The sequence below is a fragment of the Anastrepha ludens genome, chromosome 2 (assembly GCF_028408465.1).
Source record: "Anastrepha ludens isolate Willacy chromosome 2, idAnaLude1.1, whole genome shotgun sequence".
NCBI classification, from domain to species: domain Eukaryota; kingdom Metazoa; phylum Arthropoda; class Insecta; order Diptera; family Tephritidae; genus Anastrepha; species Anastrepha ludens.
Genome location: NC_071498.1, coordinates 179607354 through 179632954, shown reverse-complemented (window position 1 = coordinate 179632954; position 25601 = coordinate 179607354). Strand labels below are relative to the sequence as shown.

Below are 25601 nucleotides of genomic sequence, written 5' to 3'. Positions count from 1 at the left end.
TAATAGTTCAAAGTGTTTTTGAAACAGCTCAAACATGTATCCTATTCAGGTTTAATGCTTAAAAATCTAAATTCTGAACCGGAACTGTGGCCGATTGAAGAAGTGGATTTGGAGGATATAGAAGTTGAGCGCTTCGAACATTTAACCGAATATATATCCCATAAGCAGCAGGACGACATCCCAAGTACCTCATTTAAATGCCATGATGAGCAGTCGTCCTCTTGGGCGCCCCAGCTAAATGAAGGGAGTTTATTAATACCCACCTCATCTATGACGGATCATATGCGGCATCTAGAGTCAGTATTAAATGCAATGAACGACGATGACTTAAGTTGGACTTAGAAATGCATTGTAATGCTGGGCCTTTTAGAATTTGTGATTCATCGTGCGCCCTTCGTGTCGGTTTGGCGGATGTGGGTCAGTCGTGGGGACTATTATCTAATATATCATAGCGACATATGTACAATGACAAAAACTATTGTGAAAATACTGATGATTCCAAGATTGTTTGACTTACTTTTTCATAGACTTTTGAGCTTAGTTTGCTAGCGCGGAACAAACACTGACAGCAAATTCCCAAAGATGCCTATGTTCAAAATATTAGCAAGACATGTACAGCTTATATTGTATTTAATTTTCCCCACGACAAAAATCAGTTTTGTATTGTATGTTCCTTAATCTTAAAAATTTGAATTATTTTGACGTGATTATATAATTTGCATAAGTTTAATTGTATTCAGAAAATATAATAGAGATTTTTTTTTTACCAAAAATAAAATTCATTTTTCGTATGCAATTTTTTCGCTCTGAAGCCATGATTATTTTGTGAATTAAGAGGTAAATATTACAATAAACACTTTTTTGAAAAAAATTTTATATTTTGAATTCTGAATTTCAGGTCTCATGTCCAAATGGAAGCAGCCAATCTGATCGTAAATTGAATGTAATTTTAATACAACAAATTTTGTTGCGGCCGCTGCGGTGTGAGATCTAGGCGATGTGAATGTATGGTGAACTAGTGAATAGCCGAAGACCACCTCTGATCTCCCCCCTACAGTCGGTTCTACGTTACCGGATCGACCCGGATTTACTATATATTCGGCCAAGGACTGTCACTCTAGCAGCACTCCCCGTACATGTATCAACCATCTCTGTTAAGTCTTGACAAAATACATAAAAAAATCACTCCTTATAAAAATTATTATTTTTACAGGAAATTTTGGCCATACACTGCCTTTCCAAAAAGCTACTTCAAAAATATTAAATACTTAGGTGCATATATCTTGTCATATCGTCTCAGTCAAGATGTGTTAGAAATTTTGTTTGGGGTTGTTCGATAAAAAGGTGGACTACTTGATCACCCCGACCAACAGGAGTTCAAGCACCGTCTAAAGTTTTATTTGCTGGGGCGCAACAAGGTCGTGATATCCAATTCCGGTAATGTCACAGAGGATGATACGCCTGACACTGAAATGAAACAGCCACCTCTTACAGCTATTGTAAACTAATTAAATATTTGAAAGTACATATTAAAAAATAAATAATTGGCGCGTACACTTCTGTTGTTGTGTAGGTGTTTGGCCGAGCTCCTCCTCCTATTTGTGGTGTGCGTTTTGATGTTGTTCCACAAATGGAGGGACCTACAGTTTCAAGCCGACTCCGAACGGCAAATATTTTTATGAGGAGCTTTTTCATGGCAGGAATACACTCGGAGGTTTGCCATTGCCTGCCGAGGGGCGACCGCTATTAAAAAATGTTTTTATAAATTTTGCTTTCACCGAGATTCGAACCAACGACCTCTCTGTGAATTCCGAATGGTAATCACGCACCAACCCATTCGGCTACGGCGGCTGAAAGTACATATTGCATTAATAATAATAGTTGACTATTTCTACAGGTTTAATGCTGAAAATCTAAATTCTCAACCAGAGCTTTGTTAGGTTGAAGAAACGAAACTCTGAGATTCCCAACACTTACCCGGATGCATGTGCCTTAGACCCCAGTACGACATCCCACGCATCTCACTTAGAGACAACGACGACCTGTCGGACCAGTTGGATGACTCGTCTGAGTGATGGTGGTTCAACAATACCCAGCTCACGCCTTGCTCATTACAAATAATTTTGTAGGAAAACACTTTGAGCAAGCCTTGAATATTCATTACGCCAGCAAAGTAAAAAAGTTATTCTTTTCAAGGCAAGAATGTTCTTTAAAACAATAAAATTGAATAAAGAGCACATTCACCATACCCACAAACGAAAAAAAAAAAAAGAAAAAAAAATAATAAAAAAAATAATACTGATCAACCAATCAACTAACCTAGACCCGCTCGGTACCATTTGAAATGTTCAATGTTTGTGTAAACGCATTATAAGCTGCAATTTATAAAGTCCAATTATATGATCCAAATCTTAAAAAACAATGTTTTTTTTATGGAATAATATTATGAACTAAAGACTGTTTTAAGTCCACCAATAACTTTACATTAAAAACACTTCATTCGTTATGGAGACCAAGAAGCAGAATTTACATTCCAAGCGGCCATTACAATCAAAATTTTAGCAGATGGCGTTGTCCTCTGTAAAATAAAATGATGAGCAGCATCATATTCGTCTAAAGCGTTATAAAACTCGAGGGCATTCGTTATAGAATATAAAGGGGAAACATATTTACGTTTTACTACATTGCAGGCACTTAGAATTTTTCTGTTGCATTCTCTCTGTTAATTGCAGATGAAACTGCACTTGAACTTTAGGCTTGACACCTCAGTAAATTTGTTTACCGCGCATTCGGACAATTTTACCAGAACAAAACTGCCGAATACTTGAGCTGTGACTTTAACACTTCAGCAGCATTAGCTGTATATGTATGGGGAATGTTTATGCTGCTACAACAACAATAACTCGGTCTTAATACCCCTAACGACGAATTTAAAACTATGCAGGTAGCGTAAATGGTAGCCACAGATCTGCATTAAGGAACATTTTTTTCGTATGGATTTTGACCAACATTCCTGAAAGGTTACCTTGCTGCAAAAATTGAAGATAGTCCAGTAATTGAGCTCTTCAACAGCCCACTTTTAACCCACTTTTTTACCGTCAAGAAATTGTGAATGGACAAAGTGACTCTTAGTTCAGAAGGCCTTTAACTTCTGATAGAAAACTATCCGCAAGAATATATCGTCCCCTTAGTATAACAATAGCCTATGTGCTCATAGGCTATTATTTTTTTATTGAATTTTTGGATTCTCCATCGTCGATTTTATATGTGGTAAAAATTTTGTCAAATTCTAGTTCCACAAAGTGGGTCAAAACGTCAGTCAAAAAATAATAAATATTTACAGACATAACGAGATTTGAGTGAGAGCTATTTTCGACAAAAAGTTTGAAATTCATTTTCTCAAAACATCAAAAAATGTATAGGCTATTTTAATACTAGGGGGACGATATAACCAAAAACAAATGCCTAAGTCTCTAGAGAACATTTTGTTAAGTTAGTGTAAGGCTAGCAAGTCAAAATTGCACAGATTGAAGTAGGAATGCTCAAGAAATATCGGTGTTTCTAAAAACCACAATCATTTCAATCAAGGTGGATTCATTAAAGGTGGTGGTAATAGACCAAAAACAATGTACGTTTGATTGTCAAAGCAAAGGATTGAGCTGACAGCCATATGCACACGGCAAAAGAAAAAAAACAACAAATCAGCTGATTTACCAATACCACCTTTAATCGATTCGCCTTGATTTCAATCTTTTTTTTTTTCAATTTATGTGTTAACCGATTGTTTGTGAAGAGAAATTTCTTAGGCGTCGATGGATGAGCGAGAATGGAGAGTAAAATTTCAAGGCCATGCAAGGTTTTGGGCATTTTCGTTCCGCGAGAGAGAAAAAAGATATAAAGTAGAAGAAAAGGAGAGAGAGAGCTATACCTTATATATATCTTAGATACACTTTAGGCTATTTTTTTAGAGTTTTTCCTTGTGGTTGCTAATTTCTAGTGGAAAATAACACTGCCTTCGTCTTGGCGCTTGTTTGTTGGTGCAAACTTGTAGGAATATATTTTTGGTGCCTACTTTTTGGCGTTATATTTCCTTGGTGCCTACTGTTTGGGGCGTTTTTTGGTTCCAATTTTTTGGCGTTGTTTTTTTTGGTGCTTAAATTTTTTTCCACTTATTTCCGTTTCCTGGCTAGTGCTTGTGCGTACTATAAAGTGCTATCCATTCCGGCGTCAGATTTATTGGTATTGCCTTGCGGTAATTTGAGCCGTTGCTGCGGTCCTGGAATCGCTGCGTTTATGCGGGTGTTACCTAAACGCTCGGAGTAGTGCGCGTTGTTACCACAGTTTGTGTCCGACGTTTACCTAAACCGGTCGACCCTTCTCCGTTTTTGTAAATTTTGTCTATTTGTATTATCTGCAAATGTGTGAATTTATTTAGATATACATATATGTATTCTTTCTCTCTCTCTCTCGGGTCTCTCCCTTCTCTTTGTCTGGCTTGAAAGTTTCACTTCTGTTATGTGTACTATGTTACACGCACTTTTTTTCATTTCCTTACACCGAAAATTTAAAATTCAAAAACTTCAAAGTTCTCATATTTAGCCCTCCGTTTGGCCATTCGGGCCTGACCAGGCTGTCTTTTTCGACTTTGGACGTGAACTTAACTTATTTCTGCTCCAGCTAACTATTTGAGTTTCCAGGTAGCTTCCTAAAATTTTATTTTCTATCGATTTATTAATATAATATTTTAAAAAGGATCCTCGAACAGGACGAAAAAAAGGCCAGACCCACCCACCTCCCATTTAACGGTAATTTTCAAAAGAGCATAAAACGCGATATCTCCGTTAGTAATTATGTAACATTTCTCAAAAATAATAAATACGACGCAAGTAAAATTGCCGAATACTGAATTGTGTTTTTCAGGTGGAAGTCTTTGCGATACTGCAAAATGCTCAGCGAACGAGGGAGATACATTTTTTCGATAGCCAAGCCGCGATCAAGGATCTGATGATGCCATGGTGCAGATCCAAATAACTCCTGTAAGAAGATCAAATCTCTTGGGTGTGCAGGCAACATTTCTCTGATGTGGGTTCCAGGACATAGGAACAGTGAGAAAAATGAAATTGCTGATGAGCTTGCCAGGAAGGGGTCGATGTCTTCTACCTGGTTATCGGCATCACAGGGATTGAATGGGAATTGCATAACTTATTTCTCAGGAAAGCATTTCTTCATGTGCTATTGTGAAAACCCCGTGGCCCCAGTACAATAGGCGGAAGACTCAGATAGTCCTGGGAGCTCTCCACGCCATTCAGTTTCTAAACTCGTAGCTGTGTTCACCTGCCTTTCAACGATCGGCTCACACGCAGAAAAGCTAGATTTACCATTTAACCCCCACTGCAGAAGCTGTGGGGGACCTTTCAGAGAAGGAGACTGTTGAGCGCTTTCTCTGTAAATGTGCGAGCGCAGTGCGGACAGTGAGCCAACTTAAATCCCATCAAGCTATTCTGTTACATCAACAGCTCGGGTAGGCTGTAGATATCTGTCCGTTGGAGGTCTCAAAATGGGATTAAAACGGTGCTTTAATGCTATTTGGGGAGTGCCAGAGTGGTACCTACCTACCTAAAATTGTTGAAAATAGGCGATACCGCATCCACTCTTAGGTAAAATCTCACTAGCGACTTAATAAACCTAATGTAGATCGAATAAAAACGTACATACATTTTCAAATAGGAGGAGGAGCTCGGCCAAACACCCAAAGAGGTGGTAGGCGCCAATTATATATACATATATATATATATATATTTATAATATTTTTAATATTTCGGTTTTTTAAATATTAGTTTTTTAATATAGTTTTTCGAACGGTTTGAAACCTGAATAAAAAGCCGTAGTTAATCGATCACCGATTTTTTTTACCTAAAGTGAAGTGAAATTCCAGCGCACAATAGTTTAATGTTATCTTTCTATTATCGCAAGCTTACGTTAGTCAGCCGTCGCTTACGTCGCGAACATATGATTTGCCGGCGAATGTCAAAGAGGACATTGAAAACTGAAGCAGACTGCAGAGTGCGTCTATTAAACGATTTCTGCCGAATAAAGTAAACACATAGCAATCTTTTAAATTTCATTTAAAGTTTTAACATTAGAAATAAACAGCGGAAAATGGTTAAGAAAATTCTAATGGTTTGCTTAGGTAAGAGGAACTTACACTCCTTCTATCAATATAACTTGGATTTCATTTATTTTAGGTAATATTTGCCGGTCACCTATTGCCGAGGCGGTTATGATTGACACAATCGAAAAAGCCGGCACATCCAACCAATGGAAAGTGGATTCAGCGGCAATCGGCGATTGGCACCGTGGCAATCCGCCCGATCATCGAGCGCTAAGCACAATGGAGAAACATAATTTACCTTATACTAATCGAGCACGTCAAATAAAGAAGCAAGATTTTCTTGAATTCGATTACATATTCGGCATGGATGAGGAGAATATGGGTGACTTGCGGTCTTTAGCACCATCCGATGCAAAGGCCAAATTGCTAATGCTGGGGAATTTCGGACTGGATAAGAGCGATCGCATCATCGTGGACCCGTACTATGTGAGTGGAATCTTTGAGCAGTGTATTGTTCAATGTGTTATAACTGTGTTCTCTTATAGCAACGTGGTGATGCTGGCTTCGAGAAAGCTTACCAACAGTGTGTGAAAGCCTGTGCAGCCTTCTTCGAAGATGCTGTGGCGGGTAAGGTTTAAGAAAGAATAAAATCTTCTAATCTCACCGAATTTTATAGTTACCGTGAAATTAATTGTGAAATTCTCACAATCAGCTGATACTAGTAATATATGTATGTGCATATGTACATAGCAAATCAATGCATGAGTACAAGTAAAATAAATGTTTATGTTTTCTAAAAACAAAAAGTAATCAAAACATTTTGTTTCTGCCAAATATTTGTATACTATAAGTCAAGGTATAGTGTGTCCAATGCATACAAATTATAAGTATTCCCGTAGATTTGACAAAATTACTTCGAATTGGAATTTTCGTAATGTATTCAATATTTTTATTGAGTTCGTTTATTTAAATATCATTAAAAGTTATGCATACGATATTCTCATATACTGCCCAGTTTTCGAAATTAAAAAAAAAAGAAATATTTGTGCTCACACACGCAGTATATTTCATATAGAAGTTCTAGGTGTAAGCTCTAGTACAGAATCCTTCTGAGGCATTCTTGTGCAGTAGTGTTAGTTGGTGTTTGTTCCAAGTTTATTTTACAAATGTTGTTGTGCCCAGTTAAGTATTCGATTAAACTATATTCTTTGTTCTTATACCATACATGCGTAGTACTTACCGCGGGTATAGCCAGACGTTGAACACACGATTCTGTAACAAACGAAGCGCGCGACCGAGAGTTGATCAACAAACGCGCTGATTGTCAATGGCCGGTGCAATCACGCATCTTCCCGTTTCCATGACAGTCGGTTCTACGTTACCGGAACGCCCCGGCCAAGGATTGTCACTCCAGCAGCATTCTCCGTCCATGTATGTTTGGGGAATATTTATGTGCTGCTACAACAACAACATCACGCATCTTCAGTAGAGCATTAGCCAGCAGAACGGTTCTTCGGTTTACAGTCAATTTAAGCACGAAGAAACGGACAACGAAGCGTGATTTAGAGAAGAATCGATTGCGGATAGAGCTGTTGTAGTTGTAGTTGAATTTGTAGATGCGGTAGTAAGACATCTGGCGCGAAGGACGAAATATTTTAATATTAACGGAAGCATATAGCTTTTGGTCGAGTAAATAATGAAAATTATTTTTCATTTACTTTTCGTTAATTGAAGCGATAAAATTTGATACCCACAATTCTATCTACAATCCTCTTTTGTGTTCCTGTGCAGTTTTTATTATATTCTAATAGAACTAATCCTTTTGAGGTCAATTGCCCAAAGAATAATCTCTTAAGCAATCTCATAATCTCAGGCGCAAGTATTCCATTGAGGCAAAGCACCTTAAAAATAATAATCAAACTGCAAATAATGTGATCAGCTGACTGTTTTTGTTTGTGCTCTCAAGTGCTAGTGTTTCTTGCGACATTTGTCAAGTGTTGCTGATCCACCGGTGTGTGTGTGTTCTCCCAGTTGTTACTGTTGTTGATATATCTAAAAAATCCATCTAGGAAAAATCCAACAAAAAAACCTGCATCCCCGCTTAAAACTCCTCTCACACATGCATCAGCTATGTTTTAGAGAATGGTGATAAAAATGGAAGAGCTGAGAGACTCAATCAATCAACAATAGACTACAGTAACGGTTATATCAGAAAAGAGAGTAAAGCAGGGAATTGGCGTGCTGGCTGCTGAAGCGGCAAATTTAAAGCTAACGATAACGGACATTGAGAAAAAAGTGACTGCAGTTGAGAGCACATTTACAGATGTGGAATTATTATTTTATCAGATTTAAAAAATATATTATTTTTAATCAATTATAACGCTCTTAACAACTATTTTGATTACTTATTTGTCTTTTTTTTATATATCCAATAGTATTATACCAGAGATATGTATTTTTATTGTATTGCTAGTACTGCAACGCAAATCAATAATTATAAAATTTGAAAATAATTAATGGCTATTTTTATCGGCGCATTCTAAAAATTTTATCATGCCCAGATTTTCTTATACGTTTTGTGTGAAAATGTGCCACTGTTTCAATTCGATTTCTTGTTCTACACGTCAAATTCAAAACAAAAGTCACTTATGTAAGCGCTTGCCATTTAATTTTAATTTATATTAAGCTTAAATAATACACTCTTGACTTTAGTAGGATAAATTTTAATGCAGTATCTCCTGTGGAAGTATGAGGCCCTTGAAGATCCTATTCGTTTGCATTGGTAAGTTTGAACACCCGAAATGGAGTAGGATGAAATTTGAACTGTGATTAGCAAATTATTGAATTGCAGGCAATACTTGTCGATCTCCAATGGCGGAAAGCGTAATGAAGCACTGGGTTGAGGATAACGAACTCAGCTGGGAAGTAGACAGCGCTGGCCTGAGAACATGGAACGTTGGACGTAAGCCAGATGAGCGCTGTATCAAGGTGCTGGCAGAAAATGGCCTAACAACAGAGCACGTCGGCAGACAGGTGCACTGCTCTTAGTTTGCTCTCAATGTTGTTTTTTAATGCTGTATATCGTTCACAGATTTCCATAGTGGACTTCTACAACCATGACTATATTCTCGCCATGGATGAGCTCAATTTGCGCGAGCTAGAGACTCTAGCGAAGGATTCGAGTCAGCAACGTTGCGCCAAGGTTGAGCTGCTGGGCAAGTACATTGGCCGTCCAGAGGACCAAATTATACGTGATCCCTACTTTGTGAGTGCAAAAGTTAACTGGAGTTCAAAAGTTTGACGAAGTACGACAGCTACAAACATACTAATGCTATTTTCAGACCAATTCAATGGGTGGCTTCCGATGTGCATTCGTTCAAATAACTGAAAGTTGCCAAAATTTCATAGCCGAGCACATGTACACTGACTAGAAACACTGTAAAAAAATGAAAAACTGCAAAATTGCAAATGTTCGTTGAAATGTTTAGAGAATAATACCAAAATATGTAAATTTCTTATAAAAAGTTGTATATCGCATAAGTTATTATTTATTTGTTTGTAATCGTATTGAAAGCATGTATGATTGTTATGTACAAAAATATGTATGTGTGCATTGCATATATATTTATAAATATGTATGGAGGTTACACAATATCTCCACGTATGACCTGCTCCAAAAACGCATTCCAATCGCTTTGTAACTGCCCATACGCGGTCTCTTTCTCTGCGTCATTCATCGACGAGTATTTAATGGAGTTCCACACCAAACTTTTCAGTGTCTTTAGGCCAGCATTGCTCGGTGCAAAGCTCATAATCGCATAATAGAAGTCATAACTCAATCCTTTTGCATTCCAAAAGCCTGGATCATCATTTGATATTACCAACGGTATATTCTCAGACATAAAGTAGCCACCGGGATGATTTCGCAAATCCCAAACCAAGTTCAACACCTGGTTCGACAGCGGACTCACTTCGAGCGCAATGTCGCGCTCTTTAATTGCTTTGCTTAGGATTGGATGTTTCATAAGCGAGTAGCCGTGGCCAATGCGCGTGGTATTCAAAAGAATTGCGTCGACCAAATTCAAATCCACCGATGTGCCAAACCAATCTGTGTGTTAAAAATACCAAAACAGTTTCTTCAAAATCTTTTACAGTTAATGGCATTTATTTAAAACTTACTTGTTTCACCCGCATGAAAGAAATATTTTGCGGTTTTCGGCAAATTCTGTAAGATGGACACAAATGCTTGCAACGCTTTGCCTTGGTCCTCCTGGCCTATGAGGTCAAAACCAATAACGAAGTCGGGGTACCGTTCACTGCAAGGAGGGAAAGTGGTTTGTTATTTTGTAATAACTATTTCATATTTTTTTGTTTTTTTTTTTGTGTACACCACTCACTGGAAATCTTTGAATGTTTGAAAAGCTTTCAATATCTTGATTTCATCCGAGCCACGGTGCGCCACATAAATTATTTTCAGCCCTAAGAAACCTGGATGTGTGCGTTTGAATTCCTCCACGAGCTCTATAAGTAGATCGGCCGCCTCGTATGCGGTTGCAACTGTCGTACCGTTATCGCCGTAAAGCTGAAACGTGATTGGGTATTAATTATTTTGATAAATACAAAGATTTTTGTTGATTTGTAGTGGCACAAACTTAGTTGAAATTATTGCAACTAAATATAAAGAAAATTTTCAATCTATCAGACTTTTGTTAAGAGGTAATCGGAATTTTCAAAAAATTTGATTTTTTGCATTTCCTTAAAGTATAATATCTTAAAAATATTGTGTGAAAATTTTAAATGAATCCGAAAAATACTTTTCGGGGTATTCAACAATTAACAAAGGGCGCTCGGGCAAATCGGCAATTGATAGCAAAGCTTTAAATGCGTTTTTCTCTAAACTATAATTTTTGAACTGGTGATCACTGTAACTTAAAAACCGCTTAGTAAATTTCAATAAAATTTATACTGCTTTTGAAAAACATAAAAAACTCAAATTTTTCGATTTTTTTAAACAATTTATTGTTGAAAAATATTCCTGAAGCCGCCATATTGTTAATTTTGAAAAAAAGCCTCGATCAGTCACAAGAGTATCTATTAATAAAACTAATTTCTCTTTCCCGATTGATTTTAGATTAATCTCCAAGGGCTTGTAATGATCACAGCAAGAGACTTCTGGAGAAACGGGCTCCACCAAAACAGCGATAACTTTTGCAATTATTTTTTTTTTTTTTTTAATTTTGTTAAAGTCAAGTCGAAACATGATGTATTAATTCTATGTTTTTATTTTTGTAAAATAAAGCAATTGACTAACAAAAAAAAAAATTATTGAAAATCATAATTTCTTCGGGACTCTGACTACCCCTAGCCCCTTAACACGATTACAAAGATAAAACAATGAAAATAACGATGAAGAGCTCCTACATAAATTGCAAAAGCTGCCCAGGTTAGGTTAGGTTGAAATGGTTGCCCATGGAGAGGACGCACTTGGACGACAATCAAAAATTCGTCCATTGTGATACCATTGTAAAGGTAATAAGAAGGGAAGGGAAGAAAGGAAGAAAGAGGATGGGGGGATGTTTATTTAGTGAAGACACCCAAGCGAAAACTGATTTATGGTGGGGTTAGCCGCTTCGTACTGCTGATGAAATTCATCAGGTTTGTAATATCAATGCCTGCTATGCCATCAGGCGTAGCAAAGAGATGACAGCCAAGATACTTAAATCTTAGGAGATCTACTTTGTTAAGGAGAAAGGGCTGATATGATTCCACCTCATCCTCCATACAACTGACGCAGAAAGGACTCGAAGTAATGCCGAGTCTCACAGCATCCATGCTTCGCAGCCAATGTCCTGGAAGGGCACCCACGAATTTGAGAGCTGAGATTTTGTTAACCTCACAAAGCTGCCCAATAAAAAGAATTAAATGGATACTGAAAAAATTTAGTTGGGCACAAATTTTAAGCGAAAAGATAAAAAAAATTTACTAAAAATTTTGAGCGAAAAAATAAAAAAATTGTAGCACAAATTTTAAGCAATAAAATTAAAAAAATTGTAATAAAAATTTTAAGCGAAAAAAAATTATAAAAAGAATGAAAAAATTTGTATTATTTTGAACAAAAATAAAGCTTCAATTATTATTATAAGTAATAATTAAAAGAAATGAAAATTGATAAAGTGAAAAAGTTATTATTACATTTTAGACAAGATATAAAAATGGGATTATGTTATTATATTACATAAAAAAAAAAAAAAATAAATAGAAATATATTTAGAGTTAATTTTTTTTTTTTTTGTTTGTTTGTTTTATGTATTAGTCAAGTTATTGAGTAAATGTTAAGAAATTAGGAAGACAAACAATAAAAGTTTACTATTTTACGTTGAGTTACAGAAATTATAATGTAATTAATTTTATGGAATAAGAAGAGTAAGAAATTGAGAAAATATTAAGAAATAAAATAAAAATATGAAAATCAAGTGTTGCCAATTATTAGAAAAATAAATTATTATATATATAAAGATGGGTACAAGAAAATAGTAGTACCCTTAAAAAACTATTTTGAAGTCATTTAGTTTTTTCCTACATATCACAAAAAAATTTCAATACTAAATATCTACGAAGGGTTAAGGGATTTCAACTAAGGGATTTCAAGGGAAATCTGGCAACTATGTAAATAACGGTTCTTTATTTTTTGCTCAGTTTTTTAAGTTTATGCATGGAATATTAATAAAATTTTGCGCAGATTTAGACGAAAGTACGTCTTTTATTATTTATTTATATTTTTTGTACATTGTGGTGAGTGTCACGCATATACTATATTTCTTATGTTTTGACTGTAGTGGGTCGAGCGAAACACTGCACCGCGGAACGAAAGCAGAAAGCAGATTCTGAAATTAAAAGCAGTTAGATCTTACACAGAAATACAAAATATTCTTTCATGTTCAGCACAAATGATTTCAAATGCAATCAAATTCGCGGAAAAGCCAGTAAAAATAGGAGGAAAATGCAAGCCGATCGCAGAATTATGAGGTGCTCCAAAGAGAATGCCTTGAAGTCAGCCATACAAATTAAAAAAAAGGTGGCCTCAAATGCTTCTGACCTGACTGCACGTAAAAGACTATGGAAAGCTGGATAAGCAGCTTGCAGTCCACGAAAACTCCACTCTTGACATCAAATTAGGTGAAACGTTTGGAATTAGCAAGAAAACATTCTGCTGGATAGTTGATATTTCATGGGCTGACGAGTCTAAAATAGTTTTGCACGGGCTCACGCCAATATGTCAAACGTCCAGCTGGCATCGAAAATCAGCCCCAGAGCACTGCAAACCATTAAACATATGGGCTCAAAAGTAGTGATATGGGATAAAGCTCAATGCAATGGTAATAATGGAGGTTTCTCATTATATGAGGTTATGGAATGGGCCTCAGCCCTCCGACCCTAATTTTATAGAAAATCTGTGGGACTTAAAAGGAGCTGCCAAACTAAGTAACAATCAAGAATTTTGTAAAATTGTCAAAGATGAGTGGCTGAAGATTCCTTAGCGGCGATGTCGGCAATTAGTGAACTCAATGCTCCGTCGTTGTGCTGGCGTTATAAAAAAATGGGGAATTCAACTAAATATTAGTTACAACTTTGTGTCTGCAAACTTTGTCTATGCAGTTTTTCTTTAATTTTTTTATAAACTTGGTCAGAATGTGTTGCTTATACCCATCAATATCATTGTTATTTTAATGCTAACCCTGAATTTCTATTTTTTATTATAACAATTTTTGCTTTTCGTTATAGAATTGATTTAAAAATGCGTTCAGTTAAAGAATAGAATAATATTTCAAAATGATAATATCAGGTCAGTCCATAACTTCGTACGTGTTTTACCCATTATTTCATTTTTGTACGATTTTTGCATACAAAAAATTATTCGCGGAATATAACGGAACTATTTATATTTTCTTTGATGTATTGTGTATTCAACAAGTGATTTTAATCGCGGATTGTTAAAAAATAAAATGGAATCTTCGAACGCGTATAAGAGGCATATTTTGTATTTTTTTATAAAAGTGATAAAAATGCAACAACTGCTGCTGCAGAAATAAACACTGTTCACGGAGAGGATACTGTGAGTGTAAGGACTCCGCAAAAGTAGTTTTCAAAATTCCGAAGTGGTAATTGTGACGTGGAGGATGTCCCGCGCGCTGGTCGTCTTGAAGTCTTTAACTCCGACGCCTTGCTCAAACTCGTGGAAGCTGAGCCAAATTTGACAGTCGATATGATAGCTCAGAGGTTAAATTCATCGCATGGAACAGTTCACAGGCACTTGGTTCAGTTGGGAAAGGTTTCAAAGCTGGGAAAATGGGTTCCGCATAGACTTTCCGTCGCCAACCTTCAACAGAGAGTGAATGTGTGTTCTCAGCTGCTGCAACGGCTTGAAAATGAAAGTTTTTCGAAGCATATCGTTACTGGTGATGAAAAATGGGTCCTATACAATAATCTTGTTCGCAAACGCCAATGGTTAGATAAAGATGAAACACCAGAACCGACCCCTAGAGAAGATTCTCCTGTATATTTGGTGGGATATATCCGGTATTGTTTATTATGAGCTTCTGGAACCAAACCAGACGATATCTGCTGACTATTATTCCCATCAGCTATCAAACCTGAATGAGGTACTTAACAAAAATCGACCGTCTTTAGTGAATAGACGCAAAGTTTGTTTCACCACGACAACGCAAGACCTCATACCGCAGGCAAACATTAGGCAAACTGAACGAGCTCGGATGGGAGCTAATGCTGCATCCACCATACTCTCCGGATATTGCACCTTGTGATTATCACCTTTTCCGTGGACTTCAATCCCATATGAGTAACAAGAACTATTCCTCAAAAGAAGCTATAAAAAGGGATATCGAAGCGTATTTTGGCTCCAAGGACAAAAAATTTTTTGAGCGGGGAATTAAAAACTTGCCCAAACGTTGGGAAGACATGGTAAATAATGAAAGAAAATATATTATTGATTAATAAATACTTTAAACATCTTTTTTATTAATTTTAAAACCACTTTTAAAAAACGCACGAACTTATGGACTGACTTGATTGGGAAAATACGGAAAATCTTATAAAAAACATTGATTAGTTTTTACAATTATTTGATTAACATTTCAAAGAAACAGGACTTCCACAAAAAACCGAAACACATACATACACATATCTCTGTAACCACTAAAAAAATTTTCATTTGATTTTCATTAAAATTTTTACTCTATCTTACCGGTTTGAATTTCATGCGTAACTCGGCATACATTAAATTATCCTCGTACATTTCCTCCATCAGCTGCCAGTGAAATGCGCGAAAAACTGGCTCATAGCCTATTGTGTCGCTCACAGTGTCGAATATGTCTTCAAATCGCCGCCAGACCTTATTCTGCTCATTGTATTCAACTGCAAACAAAACGAGAAAAAAGAAACAATATATAAAGAATAACTGTAAACTTATTGACCAACATCATGCACTTTAAAGTACTTACGTTCCGGCAAACGCGAGTATAAACTAAGTTTTGTTTTCAAAAATCCATCATAACGGCTTTTTGAGAGTGTACGCTCACGCTCTTCCTGCACCTTGTAGTAAGGCGAGCGGCAGTCGTGCTCCTTGGGGTTTTGACGGAAGCTCAGCACAATATTGCCGCGCAACGTAAAACATTTCAAGAGACCAGGCATGTACGTGAGATTGCCGATCAGCCAATCGACGGAGACAGCCGGTGTGCGGTGCACGTGCAAAATTGCGCCCTTCGGCATGGCGCGTACAAATTTGAATACGTTACTATTTTCGATCAAGGGCTTGGCTTTGAAAAAGTGCAACGCCGGCGCATGTTCACCAGGATGCTCTGTGCCGTAAGAGAGTTCCATGAGTTTGTGGTGCATGAAAATTTTATGCACTTGCAGCTCATTTTCGTCCAGTTGCAAATGACCGCCAGTGAGAAGAAGTTGCTCCGCCTCAATCAGTTGGTCACGTTGTTGTGCATATTCTGTGGGGCAAATAAAGAAGAAAAAAATCAGACAACTTCTAAAGCATTCTCAATAAAACTTAGGCTTTGTTTACAATGCGAAAATGATTGGAAAAGGAATCTTATTATAAAGCTTGACTTTCGATAAAGAATATAAGAAAAAAATTGGTCGCCGATTCGTGAACTGAACCATTCTCCATTACAAAAGAATGTTCGTTATTCAATATATCTTACGCTCAGTTCAAAAACACACTGATTTTTAAGAATTTGTTTAGTTGCGGTCTCGGGCATTTTTTCCATTTTATGCCTACTAATACGTTGACATATAAGTAAATGATCTACTTTTTCGTGCTTAACTTCCAATTCGTAATTAAAAAGCGCTATTACCCATACAAAATTTATCTCCCAAAATCTGAGATTATAAAATAACCCTCGATAATAACCATACTTTTTGACATACAACCCTGTTTATGTGTAATAAATCATTATTTTTATGCATGGAAAGGAAAACGTCAAAAAATGGATGCCGGCAAAGAAAACAGGTTTGTAGACATAATTATGTATAATAAAATGTTTATTTAATATTATTAACTATGCATTCATATTACAGAAAAAACGTGTGTCCATAAACGTGTGCCCTCTTATTACTTATTATAAAATGTAATATCGAATTTCGCATGCGCGTTGCTGCCATAATTTTTTGCAATCTCAGTTAACGTCGTTTACGGATTTCCTCCAACTGTTTATTATTAGCAGCCAATTGCGCAATTAAATTATTGGGTTGGCAACTAAGTAATTGCGGATTTCACTCGTAGATGGCTTCAGTGGAATGTTTGGTGTGCAGACGTAGTATAAATGTAATGATAGTTGGCAATTCAGCTGTTAATCAGTAAAAAATGTTTTTTGATCGGTTGCGTAGTTTTCGTTTGGCTTTCGTTGAAAAATGGAAAATCAAAAGGAACATTTTCGTCATATTTTGTTTTATTATTTCCGCAAAGGGAAAACCGCATCGCAAGCTTCTAAAAAGTTGTGTGCTGTTTATGGTGACGAAGCCTTAAAAGACGGCACTATCAAAATTGGTTTGCCAAATTTCGTTCTGGTGATTTTTCACTCAAAGGTGAAAAACGCTCTGGTCGTCTAGTTGAAGTTGATGACGCCCTAATCAAAGCAATAATCGATTCGGATCGTCACAGTACAACACGTGAGATTGCAGAGAAGCTGCATGCATTGAAAATCACTTAAAACAACTTGACTATGTACAAAAACTCGATACATGGGTTCCTCACGAGCTGAATAAAACGTATTTAACGCAACGCATTAACAGCTGCGATTTGCTAAAGAAACGTAATGAAAATTATCCATTTTTAAAACGACTGATAACTGGCGATGAAAAATGGGTTGTTTACAATAATATCAAGCGAAAAAGATCGTGGAGCAGACCAGTTGAACCAACTCAAACAACATCAAAAGCTGATATTCATCAAAAGAAGGTTGTGTTATCAGTTTTGTGGGATTACAAAGGAATTGTCTACTTTGAACTCTTAGCACCTAACCAAACGATCAATTCTGATGCCTACATTGAACAACGAACGAAATAAAACCATGCAGTTGAAGAAAAGCGGCTCGAATTGTCAAATCGAAAAAGTATTGTATTCCATCATGATAATGCAAGGCCACACACATCTTAGGCCACTAGGCAAAAATTATTGGAGCTAGGTTGAGATGTTTTGCCACGTCCACCGTATAGTCCTGACCTTCCACCATCTAATTACAAAACTCCTTGAATGGTAAAAATTTCAATAATGATAATGATGTCAAATCGTACCTGGTTCAGGTTTTTGCTAATAAAAACCAGAAGTTTTATGAACGTGGGATTATGATGCTGCCTGGAAGATAGCAAGGGGTCATTGATCAAAACTGGCAATACATTACAGAATAAAGTTATTTAGTTGCATGAAAAAAGTGTATTTGTCAATAGTTATTCCTTCTCTTGTCTTTTCTTCATATCGTTAATAATAATTTATCAGACCAAATACACCGAAATATTCCACCAAAATAATTTCTATGAAGAAAAACCTTTCAATAGTATTGACAGCTGATTGTCCATTTTGCAGATAATCTGCTATATGTGAACGGGTAGATTATTTTTTTGGATTTATTGGTAATTAATGCATACATATGTGAACGTACTTTACTGGACATTTTTTTTTATGGAAAAAAACACCCAACAGCGTCAGCAGAAAAAATTGGCAAAAATCAACGCGAGATTCGAATCACTTAAAACGTGAACTGTTTTATAGCAAAATTCAATGATCTATAAAATTGCATGCCAGAAATTTTTCTAAAAATTCTGAGTAAAAAGTTTGAAATTTTAATGAAAATTTGCCGAATTTTTAGAACTCTTATACAAAGTTTGTAACTTTGCTTTACATGGCTTTTGTTCTAGTATGAACTATATTTTTATAAAAAAATGCATATTGAACTATTTGCACTTACATACCTATATCTATTCTATTTAGTTCAGGTACTCACTTAATGTTTGTGGTTCATCGTACAAATGATCTGCAGTCAAGGATTTCTCATACAGCATTCCGCTGATCTCAGGTTGCGGCGCCATAATCTCTTGAGGCGGCATAAAAAGTCGTGCAGCTAGAATATTGATGGTGTGAAATACATATTTAAAAACTACTTTTAAAGATAAACATGTATACTAGGGTGGTCCACAAATATTGGAGTTACTGAATTTTTTAAAATACCCCTTATAATTATTCCACGAGTATATTAAAAAAACAGGTTTTATGTTACCATTGAAAAATTCCAGTAATAAATATGAAGCACTTGAACTTTTTGTCGACCACCCTTATGTATATATTTCAAATTTTAATACCGCATTGACTAAAAATTTGTAGCAGCAGGAGCAGGCAAAGCAGAATGGCTGGAGTATGCGGGTTAGTCATAGTCATATTACACCTGTGCGGACCTTAATGTACGGGGAGCTGTCAGAATAAAGGAAAAAATTAATGAAGCACACAAGTAGTATGTATATTCCGGGCTACAGGACAATATCAAAAATATTAAAATTTTAATATTTTTATCATTTTAACTCAAAAATTTAACATTTTTACCATTTAACTCATTTTTTTAACTTACAGTTACTCAAAATTTTAACATTTTTTAACATTTAACTCATTTTTTTAGCTTATATTATCTCAAAAAAAAAGTTAAAAATTTTGAATTGGGTCGATTTAGTCCACCCCTAAATTATAGTTACTCGTAGTTAATATTTTTAAGATATTAAAGATATCTATTTTTGAAGTACTCGTAATCAATATTTAGGTTGGTACAGTTAAAATTTTGTGTTGGGTCGATGTCTATTAAGTGAAAAAATGTTAAAATATTGATTACAAAATATTTAAAGTAATCTATTCAAACAAAAATAAAAAAAAAGTTAAAAATTTTGAGTTGGGTCGATTATTATTGATTGATAATTTTAAATATTTATTACAAAATATTTAAAGTAATCTATTCAAACAAAAATAAAAAAAAAGTTAAAAATTTTGAGTTGGGTCGATTATTATTGATTGATAATTTTAAATATTTATTACAAAATATTTAAAGTAATCTATTCAAACAAAAATAAAAAAAAAGTTAAAAATTTTGAGTTGGGTCGATTATTATTGATTGATAATTTTAAATATTTATTACAAAATATTTAAAGTAATCTATTCAAACAAAAATAAAAAAAAAGTTAAAAATTTTGAGTTGGGTCGATTATTATTGATTGATAATTTTAAATATTTATTACAAAATATTTAAAGTAATCTATTCAAACAAAAATAAAAAAAAAGTTAAAAATTTTGAGTTGGGTCGATTATTATTGATTGATAATTTTAAATATTTATTACAAAATATTTAAAGTAATCTATTCAAACAAAAATAAAAAAAAGTTAAAAATTTTGAGTTGGGTCGATTATTATTGATTGATAATTTTAAATATTTATTACAAAATATTTAAAGTAATCTATTCAAACAAAAATAAAAAAAAAGTTAAAAATTTTGAGTTGGGTCGATTATTATTGATTGATAATTTTAAATATTTATTACAAAATATTTAAAGTAATCTATTCAAACAAAAATAAAAAAAAAGTTAAAAATTTTGAGTTGGGTCGATTATTATTGATTGATAATTTTAAATATTTATTACAAAATATTTAAAGTAATCTATTCAAACAAAAATAAAAAAAAAAGTTAAAAATTTTGAGTTGGGTCGATGATAATTTTAAATATTGATTACAAAATATTTAAAGTAATCTATTCAAAAAAAAAAAAACAAAAAAGGATACATTTATTTTTTAAAGTACCTTTCAAAAAAAACGACGAACTCCTCAAAACAAGAGTCTTTGAGTCAGATTTGAACTTGCAACAAAATTATTGTTATAATTCCAACTGCTTAACCAACTCATCTAAACATCATATTCTAAAGTAATGCAATTACAGCTGAGTAGTATGCAAAGCAAGCAATGCTGATCTTATCAACATTGCTCACAATCTATAAATAGAATAAGCATAAGCACAAACCAAAAAAAAATGAAATACTGTTGAATACGAGTCACAAACTGCAAGATAAGCATAATATTTGATAAGCTTTTATACATCAACACATGTTTCGACTCTGTCGAAACCGTTTGACTTTGTCAAACATGGTTACAAGTGCAGTATGTATTTAGCGTTAGAAGAGGGTGGACGCAAAAAAAAAACAAAACAAAAAGATTTTATAACTATGGCTGGTAAGTTTTTTTTTTTGTAATTTTTTAAGTTTTTATTAATTTATTTATTTGTTTCAGAAGAAAGTATGAATTTCGATGAAAGCAAGGATGGATTTGATGAAGAAGGGGAAAAATTTTTTAAAGATCTTGAAACCTTCACCAGTTTTTGTATAGAAAAACGTATTTCTTCTTTTAATCAACTAAAAGAAAAATATATATTTGAAGGCAATGGCCTAAAATTAAAAAATGAAAAATATAAAAATTTTTTGGATAATATGTTTATGGATAAAAAAGATAAAAAAAATTATAAGAAAGATAAAAGAGAATTTGATTTCATCGATTTAAAAGAATTATTGGAATCAAAACGTGTAAACCAATCTAAACCAGTTGGTTTAGATTTTAAAATTGATAATGAATTTATACAAAATTTACAAAAAGATAGTATTGATGATAATATTACAAAATTATATAAAATTAATAAATTATTATTACAAAATAAGAAAAATACTTTTTATATAAATTGTACAATAGGATTAATTTTAGAAGAATATGCAAGAAAATTGCAATTAGAAAAAGGTTATAAAAAAATTGGTGTAAAATGTAAATATACAACTATGAAAGATATATATAAAAAATTTAAGATAAGCGAAAGCTATGCTTGTAAATTACGTTATATAGGCTTTTTGGTAACACAATACCAAAAATTGCAAAATTTAGATATAACCATTGATGGATTATATAAATATAGAAAAATATTAGATATAGTTTTTGATGAAAAAAATGAAAAATATAAAGATTTCCAAAATAACTGGATATAATAAAAAATAAAAATCTTATTCAAACAAAAATTCAAACATTTTTTTATATTGTAAAGAAAAATTCAAACATTTTTTTATATCTACCATCATTTGTTTCTTGTTCTTTATCTATTACTAAAAATCCAAACTGTTCTTTCCAACATTGAATACACATATTTTTTAAAATATCATAATCAATATCATTACAATGGTCATTAAATATGTGTTTCAGATTAGTCTTGTCTTGTTTAAATAAAATTATATAGTTTGCATTATCTCTTATCAATTGTTTAGGAATTTTTGAATATGTTTGACATAAATAAAAACAAGAAATGTTATTGTGTCTACCATAAGCAAAATAATTGGAAATATTATCTTGTTGTTCTGTAGAGATATCATCAAATATTATTACAGAATATTGTTTAATATTTTCAGGTGTTGGTAGAGATTGAATTGATAAACATTTTATATCTTTAGATTCCAAATCATTTTTAACACACAATTTATTGAATTGAATTATCATATCTTCCAAAAATTTATATTTTTCTTGATAGCAAGTTTTTGAACAAATTATTATATCAGAATAATAAATCTTTGATAATATATTTAATAATACATTTGTTTTTCCGCAATTACTTGGTCCACAAATAATTGCTCTAATAATATTCGGAAATATTTCATTTAATCTTTTTATTGGTTTATGAGTATCAAAATTTTGAATAGTTAATTTAATTTTATTATCTAATTTAGTAACTTTTAAATGACCATCCATAATTTAGAATTTTAGATAAATTTTTTTAATCTATTAATATAATTAATTACATATTTATTTCAATTAATTTTTAGTTAATTTAAATTTTATAAAAATTAAAAAAAAACAAGTCAAACATGCATTACTTGATTTGTTAGTGGATTATATGAATAACTATCATCACTAATAATTAAACAGTGAATGACTGTATTTGATGGAAAATCTTCTGTCCATTTAAATTCAATTTTAATATCAATAGCAGCCTCTTTAATTACCTCATTCTGTTTAGATGTATCAATGCATATTATTGGATATTCTTTTAAAAATGTATCATAATTAACTATTGGTAAATTATTTATACTAGAACCATAATATGAATTTTTAAAATCTAGAAACATATTATATAATGTATCAAATTTATTTTGATTAATAGATAGTTGCATATCATAGTTTGGATATCTATTTGTATTTAATTTAACTACAACATTTTCTAAATTACAATGGTCAAATTTACTATTGTCTTTATAATTATTCTGATTTCTTAATGTTTGAAATGCAATAAGAAAATATCTAGGTTTAGCACTAGATGATGTTATATTCCAGGTATAAGTCTTTACAGCTGGAATTGCAGTAGTACAATAGTATCTCCAATTTCTAAAATACATTTGAAAGTTTGTATTATTTGAAATTTTTTTATTAATTTCATGATCAACTTCAACTGAAAATTTAACATGAGGCATTCTCCATATAATTTGATTAATATCAATAGAAAAAGTATGATCACTTAAACTACTATCAATAATTAAACAATTTGTATCATCATTTGATCTTATTAATTCTAATTTTTGATTAATTCTAAAAATGAAATTTTTGTAATCATCAAAAAACCCAATTAATATACACAATGGAATGCTAACAGAAAAATAACCTTTCTTATTACAAACACTACCTTTATTTACAATTTGCCAGCCAGCATTATTTAATGATAAATCATTAGAAAATGATGCTAAGCCTTTAATTGTTGTTGTTATTCCAGGATTTTCAATTTTATCAATTTCAACTGAATTAATAAAATATGTAATTTTACTAAACAGATTTATTATACCATTATTCACAAAATTTATTTTATCAGGATTAAGTTTATCTAATATTTTACCATCTTTATCTTTAGCAATAATTTGACCTCTAATATTAAGTAAACTTTTTGATGGTAACGTTTTAATGTCTTGATTATTAATATTTATTTCTATTGGTCTTCCATATTCATTTAATAGTGTAGAATTAGATGGCAAATGTTCATAAAAGTCATAAGATTCGATACCTTTTTCTTCTTTCATTTATTTAACTAAAAAATATTATTAAAAATTTACTAATATGTTTTGACTAGGTCGAAACCAATGTTTAAAATAATTGTAGTCTTGCATTTAATTGTCTTATCAAATTATAAAAAAACATTATTAATAGAATAATAATTAGTACCATTGAAATGTATTCATTTTGCATTATTTTATCTATTCCATTTGAAATAATAAAATCTATTTTTGATAATTGATTATTTTTATCAAAATTGTTTTTACAATTATTCATTTAATGCAATAGAAAAAATCCTAAATATTTTTAATATTTTTTTTTTGTTAATCTTTTTACATTCATTTTCAATTACCTTTTTTTGTATATCTAAATATATTGCATAAAATATAAGAATTGCAATTACAATAAAAATTACAATAGAAATTAATTTTAATAAAGACGGATCCATTATGACACATCTACATCCTCCATTATATTTATTATTAGCATCAATTATGTATAACTGTGATATACAATCATTTTGATATGGAATAATATTAACACAAGTATTCATTTATTAACAATATTTTTTTTTTTATTTCATTTTACTTACACTTTTCAATAAATCATTGAGTTTTTGTGTTGTAATTTTTTTATTTACTAGTCCAATCTTCATTGTTTTAGATTCTTCAATAGCTTTTTGTCTTTTAATAAAATTGTTCTTATATTTTTCAGCTAATGCAGCGTTTTTATTTTCAATGCTATTTATAAGGTTATTATGTTCTGATTCAAGAATATCATAATTTACTTGTAACTCATACATATCATCATTTAATTTGCCAATAATTTCTTCATAACTCATTAAACTAAATTCTAATATAGCTTTCTCATTTAATAATTCATTTACTAATATTTTATTTGATTCTGAATGTAATTCAATATTATAATCTTTAATATTTTTAACACTTTTCATAATACAAACAGCATATTCATGCCATACATGATCATTATTTTTAAGTGCATCATTTAAACATTGAACAAAACCACTTCTATTATTAAACTGAGATTTATGTTGCCTAATAAATTCTTGTGTTTGTTTAACCTCTTTTTCTATTTCTTCTTTATTTAATAGTTTTATACTAGATCCTCTTAATTTCAAGATAGGCACATCAGTATTTGTTTTAAATTCTTCAATTGTATGTATATTCGACATTTATTATAATAAAAATTTTTAATATTTTTTTATATTGAAACACTAAGAAAAATATAATTATTTTAAAAAATTTTTTTATAAATAAATTAAAATTAATAAAATGTATAAGAATATAACTAATTTATACAATCATCCAAGCCCTTCTACTAAAACTGTTTCACCACTTGTATCACTACAAGGGAAAACAAAAAGTTTTAGAAATTCAAAAAATATTCATATTCCAAAAAATGCTAATGAACTTAAACAAATTAGAGAAAGAAATTTAGCTATTAATTATTTAGAACAAGCTAGTACTTTAAAATTAACTAAAGTAAAATTTTGCGAACAAAATCATATTTCACGCGATTCTCTTAATAATGGACTTAAATTACTTGGTATTGAAATTATTGGCAAAAACACTAAAAATGAAGACAATTCTCGACAATTCTCGACAAAAGAAGACAATTCTCGACAATTCTCGACAAATGAATACAATTCTCGACAGACTAAATCAAATAGTTTAACAGAGGAACTTTTAAAGAATGTAACTAAAATAAATAAGAAAAATAAAAACGAATTGTCTAATATTAATAAAAAAGTTGATGATGATATTTCAAGTTTACCTTCAGTTCATGATTAATAATTATCCAAATAAATAAATAAATACATCACATTTTCTATTATAATAAATGGTGCGA

At 32.3% G+C, this 25601-nt stretch overlaps 3 protein-coding genes across 4 annotated transcripts in view; 2 read left to right on the top strand and 1 right to left on the bottom strand.

Moving 5' to 3' along the window:
- The first annotated feature begins 6031 nt into the window (after positions 1 to 6031).
- Positions 6032 to 6930, top strand: LOC128855963 (low molecular weight phosphotyrosine protein phosphatase 1-like). The gene is made up of 3 exons (XM_054091250.1): positions 6032 to 6190; positions 6246 to 6598; positions 6658 to 6930. The coding sequence occupies exons 1-3, from the start codon at positions 6160 to 6162 to the stop codon at positions 6748 to 6750; spliced, it is 477 nt and encodes a 158-aa protein (XP_053947225.1). The 5' UTR covers positions 6032 to 6159; the 3' UTR covers positions 6751 to 6930.
- A 1798-nt stretch (positions 6931 to 8728) lies between these two features.
- LOC128855962 (uncharacterized) lies at positions 8729 to 9656 on the top strand. Of its 2 annotated transcripts, XM_054091249.1 has the most exons (5): positions 8729 to 8762; positions 8825 to 8894; positions 8964 to 9145; positions 9204 to 9377; positions 9454 to 9656. In XM_054091249.1, the coding sequence occupies exons 2-5, from the start codon at positions 8861 to 8863 to the stop codon at positions 9541 to 9543; spliced, it is 480 nt and encodes a 159-aa protein (XP_053947224.1). In that variant the 5' UTR covers positions 8729 to 8762; positions 8825 to 8860; the 3' UTR covers positions 9544 to 9656. The 2 variants fall into 2 exon arrangements, with proteins under 2 accessions (XP_053947224.1, XP_053947223.1); XM_054091248.1 differs by lacking the exon at positions 8729 to 8762 and having other exon boundaries at positions 8769 to 8894.
- LOC128855961 (adenosine deaminase 2-like) overlaps positions 9620 to 25601 on the bottom strand; it is a 49579-nt gene continuing 33597 nt past the window's right edge. Inside the window, exons 2-8 of the mRNA XM_054091247.1 lie at positions 18995 to 19103; positions 18640 to 18756; positions 15631 to 16128; positions 15375 to 15544; positions 10510 to 10694; positions 10292 to 10428; positions 9620 to 10220 (exon numbers count right to left, since the gene is read on the bottom strand). Coding sequence (XP_053947222.1) covers positions 9757 to 10220; positions 10292 to 10428; positions 10510 to 10694; positions 15375 to 15544; positions 15631 to 16128; positions 18640 to 18756; positions 18995 to 19070 — 1647 coding nt within the window. The 5' untranslated portion in view covers positions 19071 to 19103 and the 3' untranslated portion in view covers positions 9620 to 9756. The remainder of the gene's footprint in view (positions 10221 to 10291; positions 10429 to 10509; positions 10695 to 15374; positions 15545 to 15630; positions 16129 to 18639; positions 18757 to 18994; positions 19104 to 25601) is intronic.

Coding starts and splice junctions, on each gene's coding strand:
- LOC128855962 (XM_054091249.1), top strand. CDS start 8,861: ATGAGGCCCTTGAAGATCCTATTCGTTTGCATTG. Junction 9,146..9,203: donor CAGAGCACGTCGGCAGACAG/GTGCACTGCTCT, acceptor TATCGTTCACAG/ATTTCCATAGTGGACTTCTA. Junction 9,378..9,453: donor TTATACGTGATCCCTACTTT/GTGAGTGCAAAA, acceptor TGCTATTTTCAG/ACCAATTCAATGGGTGGCTT.
- LOC128855963 (XM_054091250.1), top strand. CDS start 6,160: ATGGTTAAGAAAATTCTAATGGTTTGCTTAG. Junction 6,191..6,245: donor AATTCTAATGGTTTGCTTAG/GTAAGAGGAACT, acceptor CATTTATTTTAG/GTAATATTTGCCGGTCACCT. Junction 6,599..6,657: donor TCATCGTGGACCCGTACTAT/GTGAGTGGAATC, acceptor GTTCTCTTATAG/CAACGTGGTGATGCTGGCTT.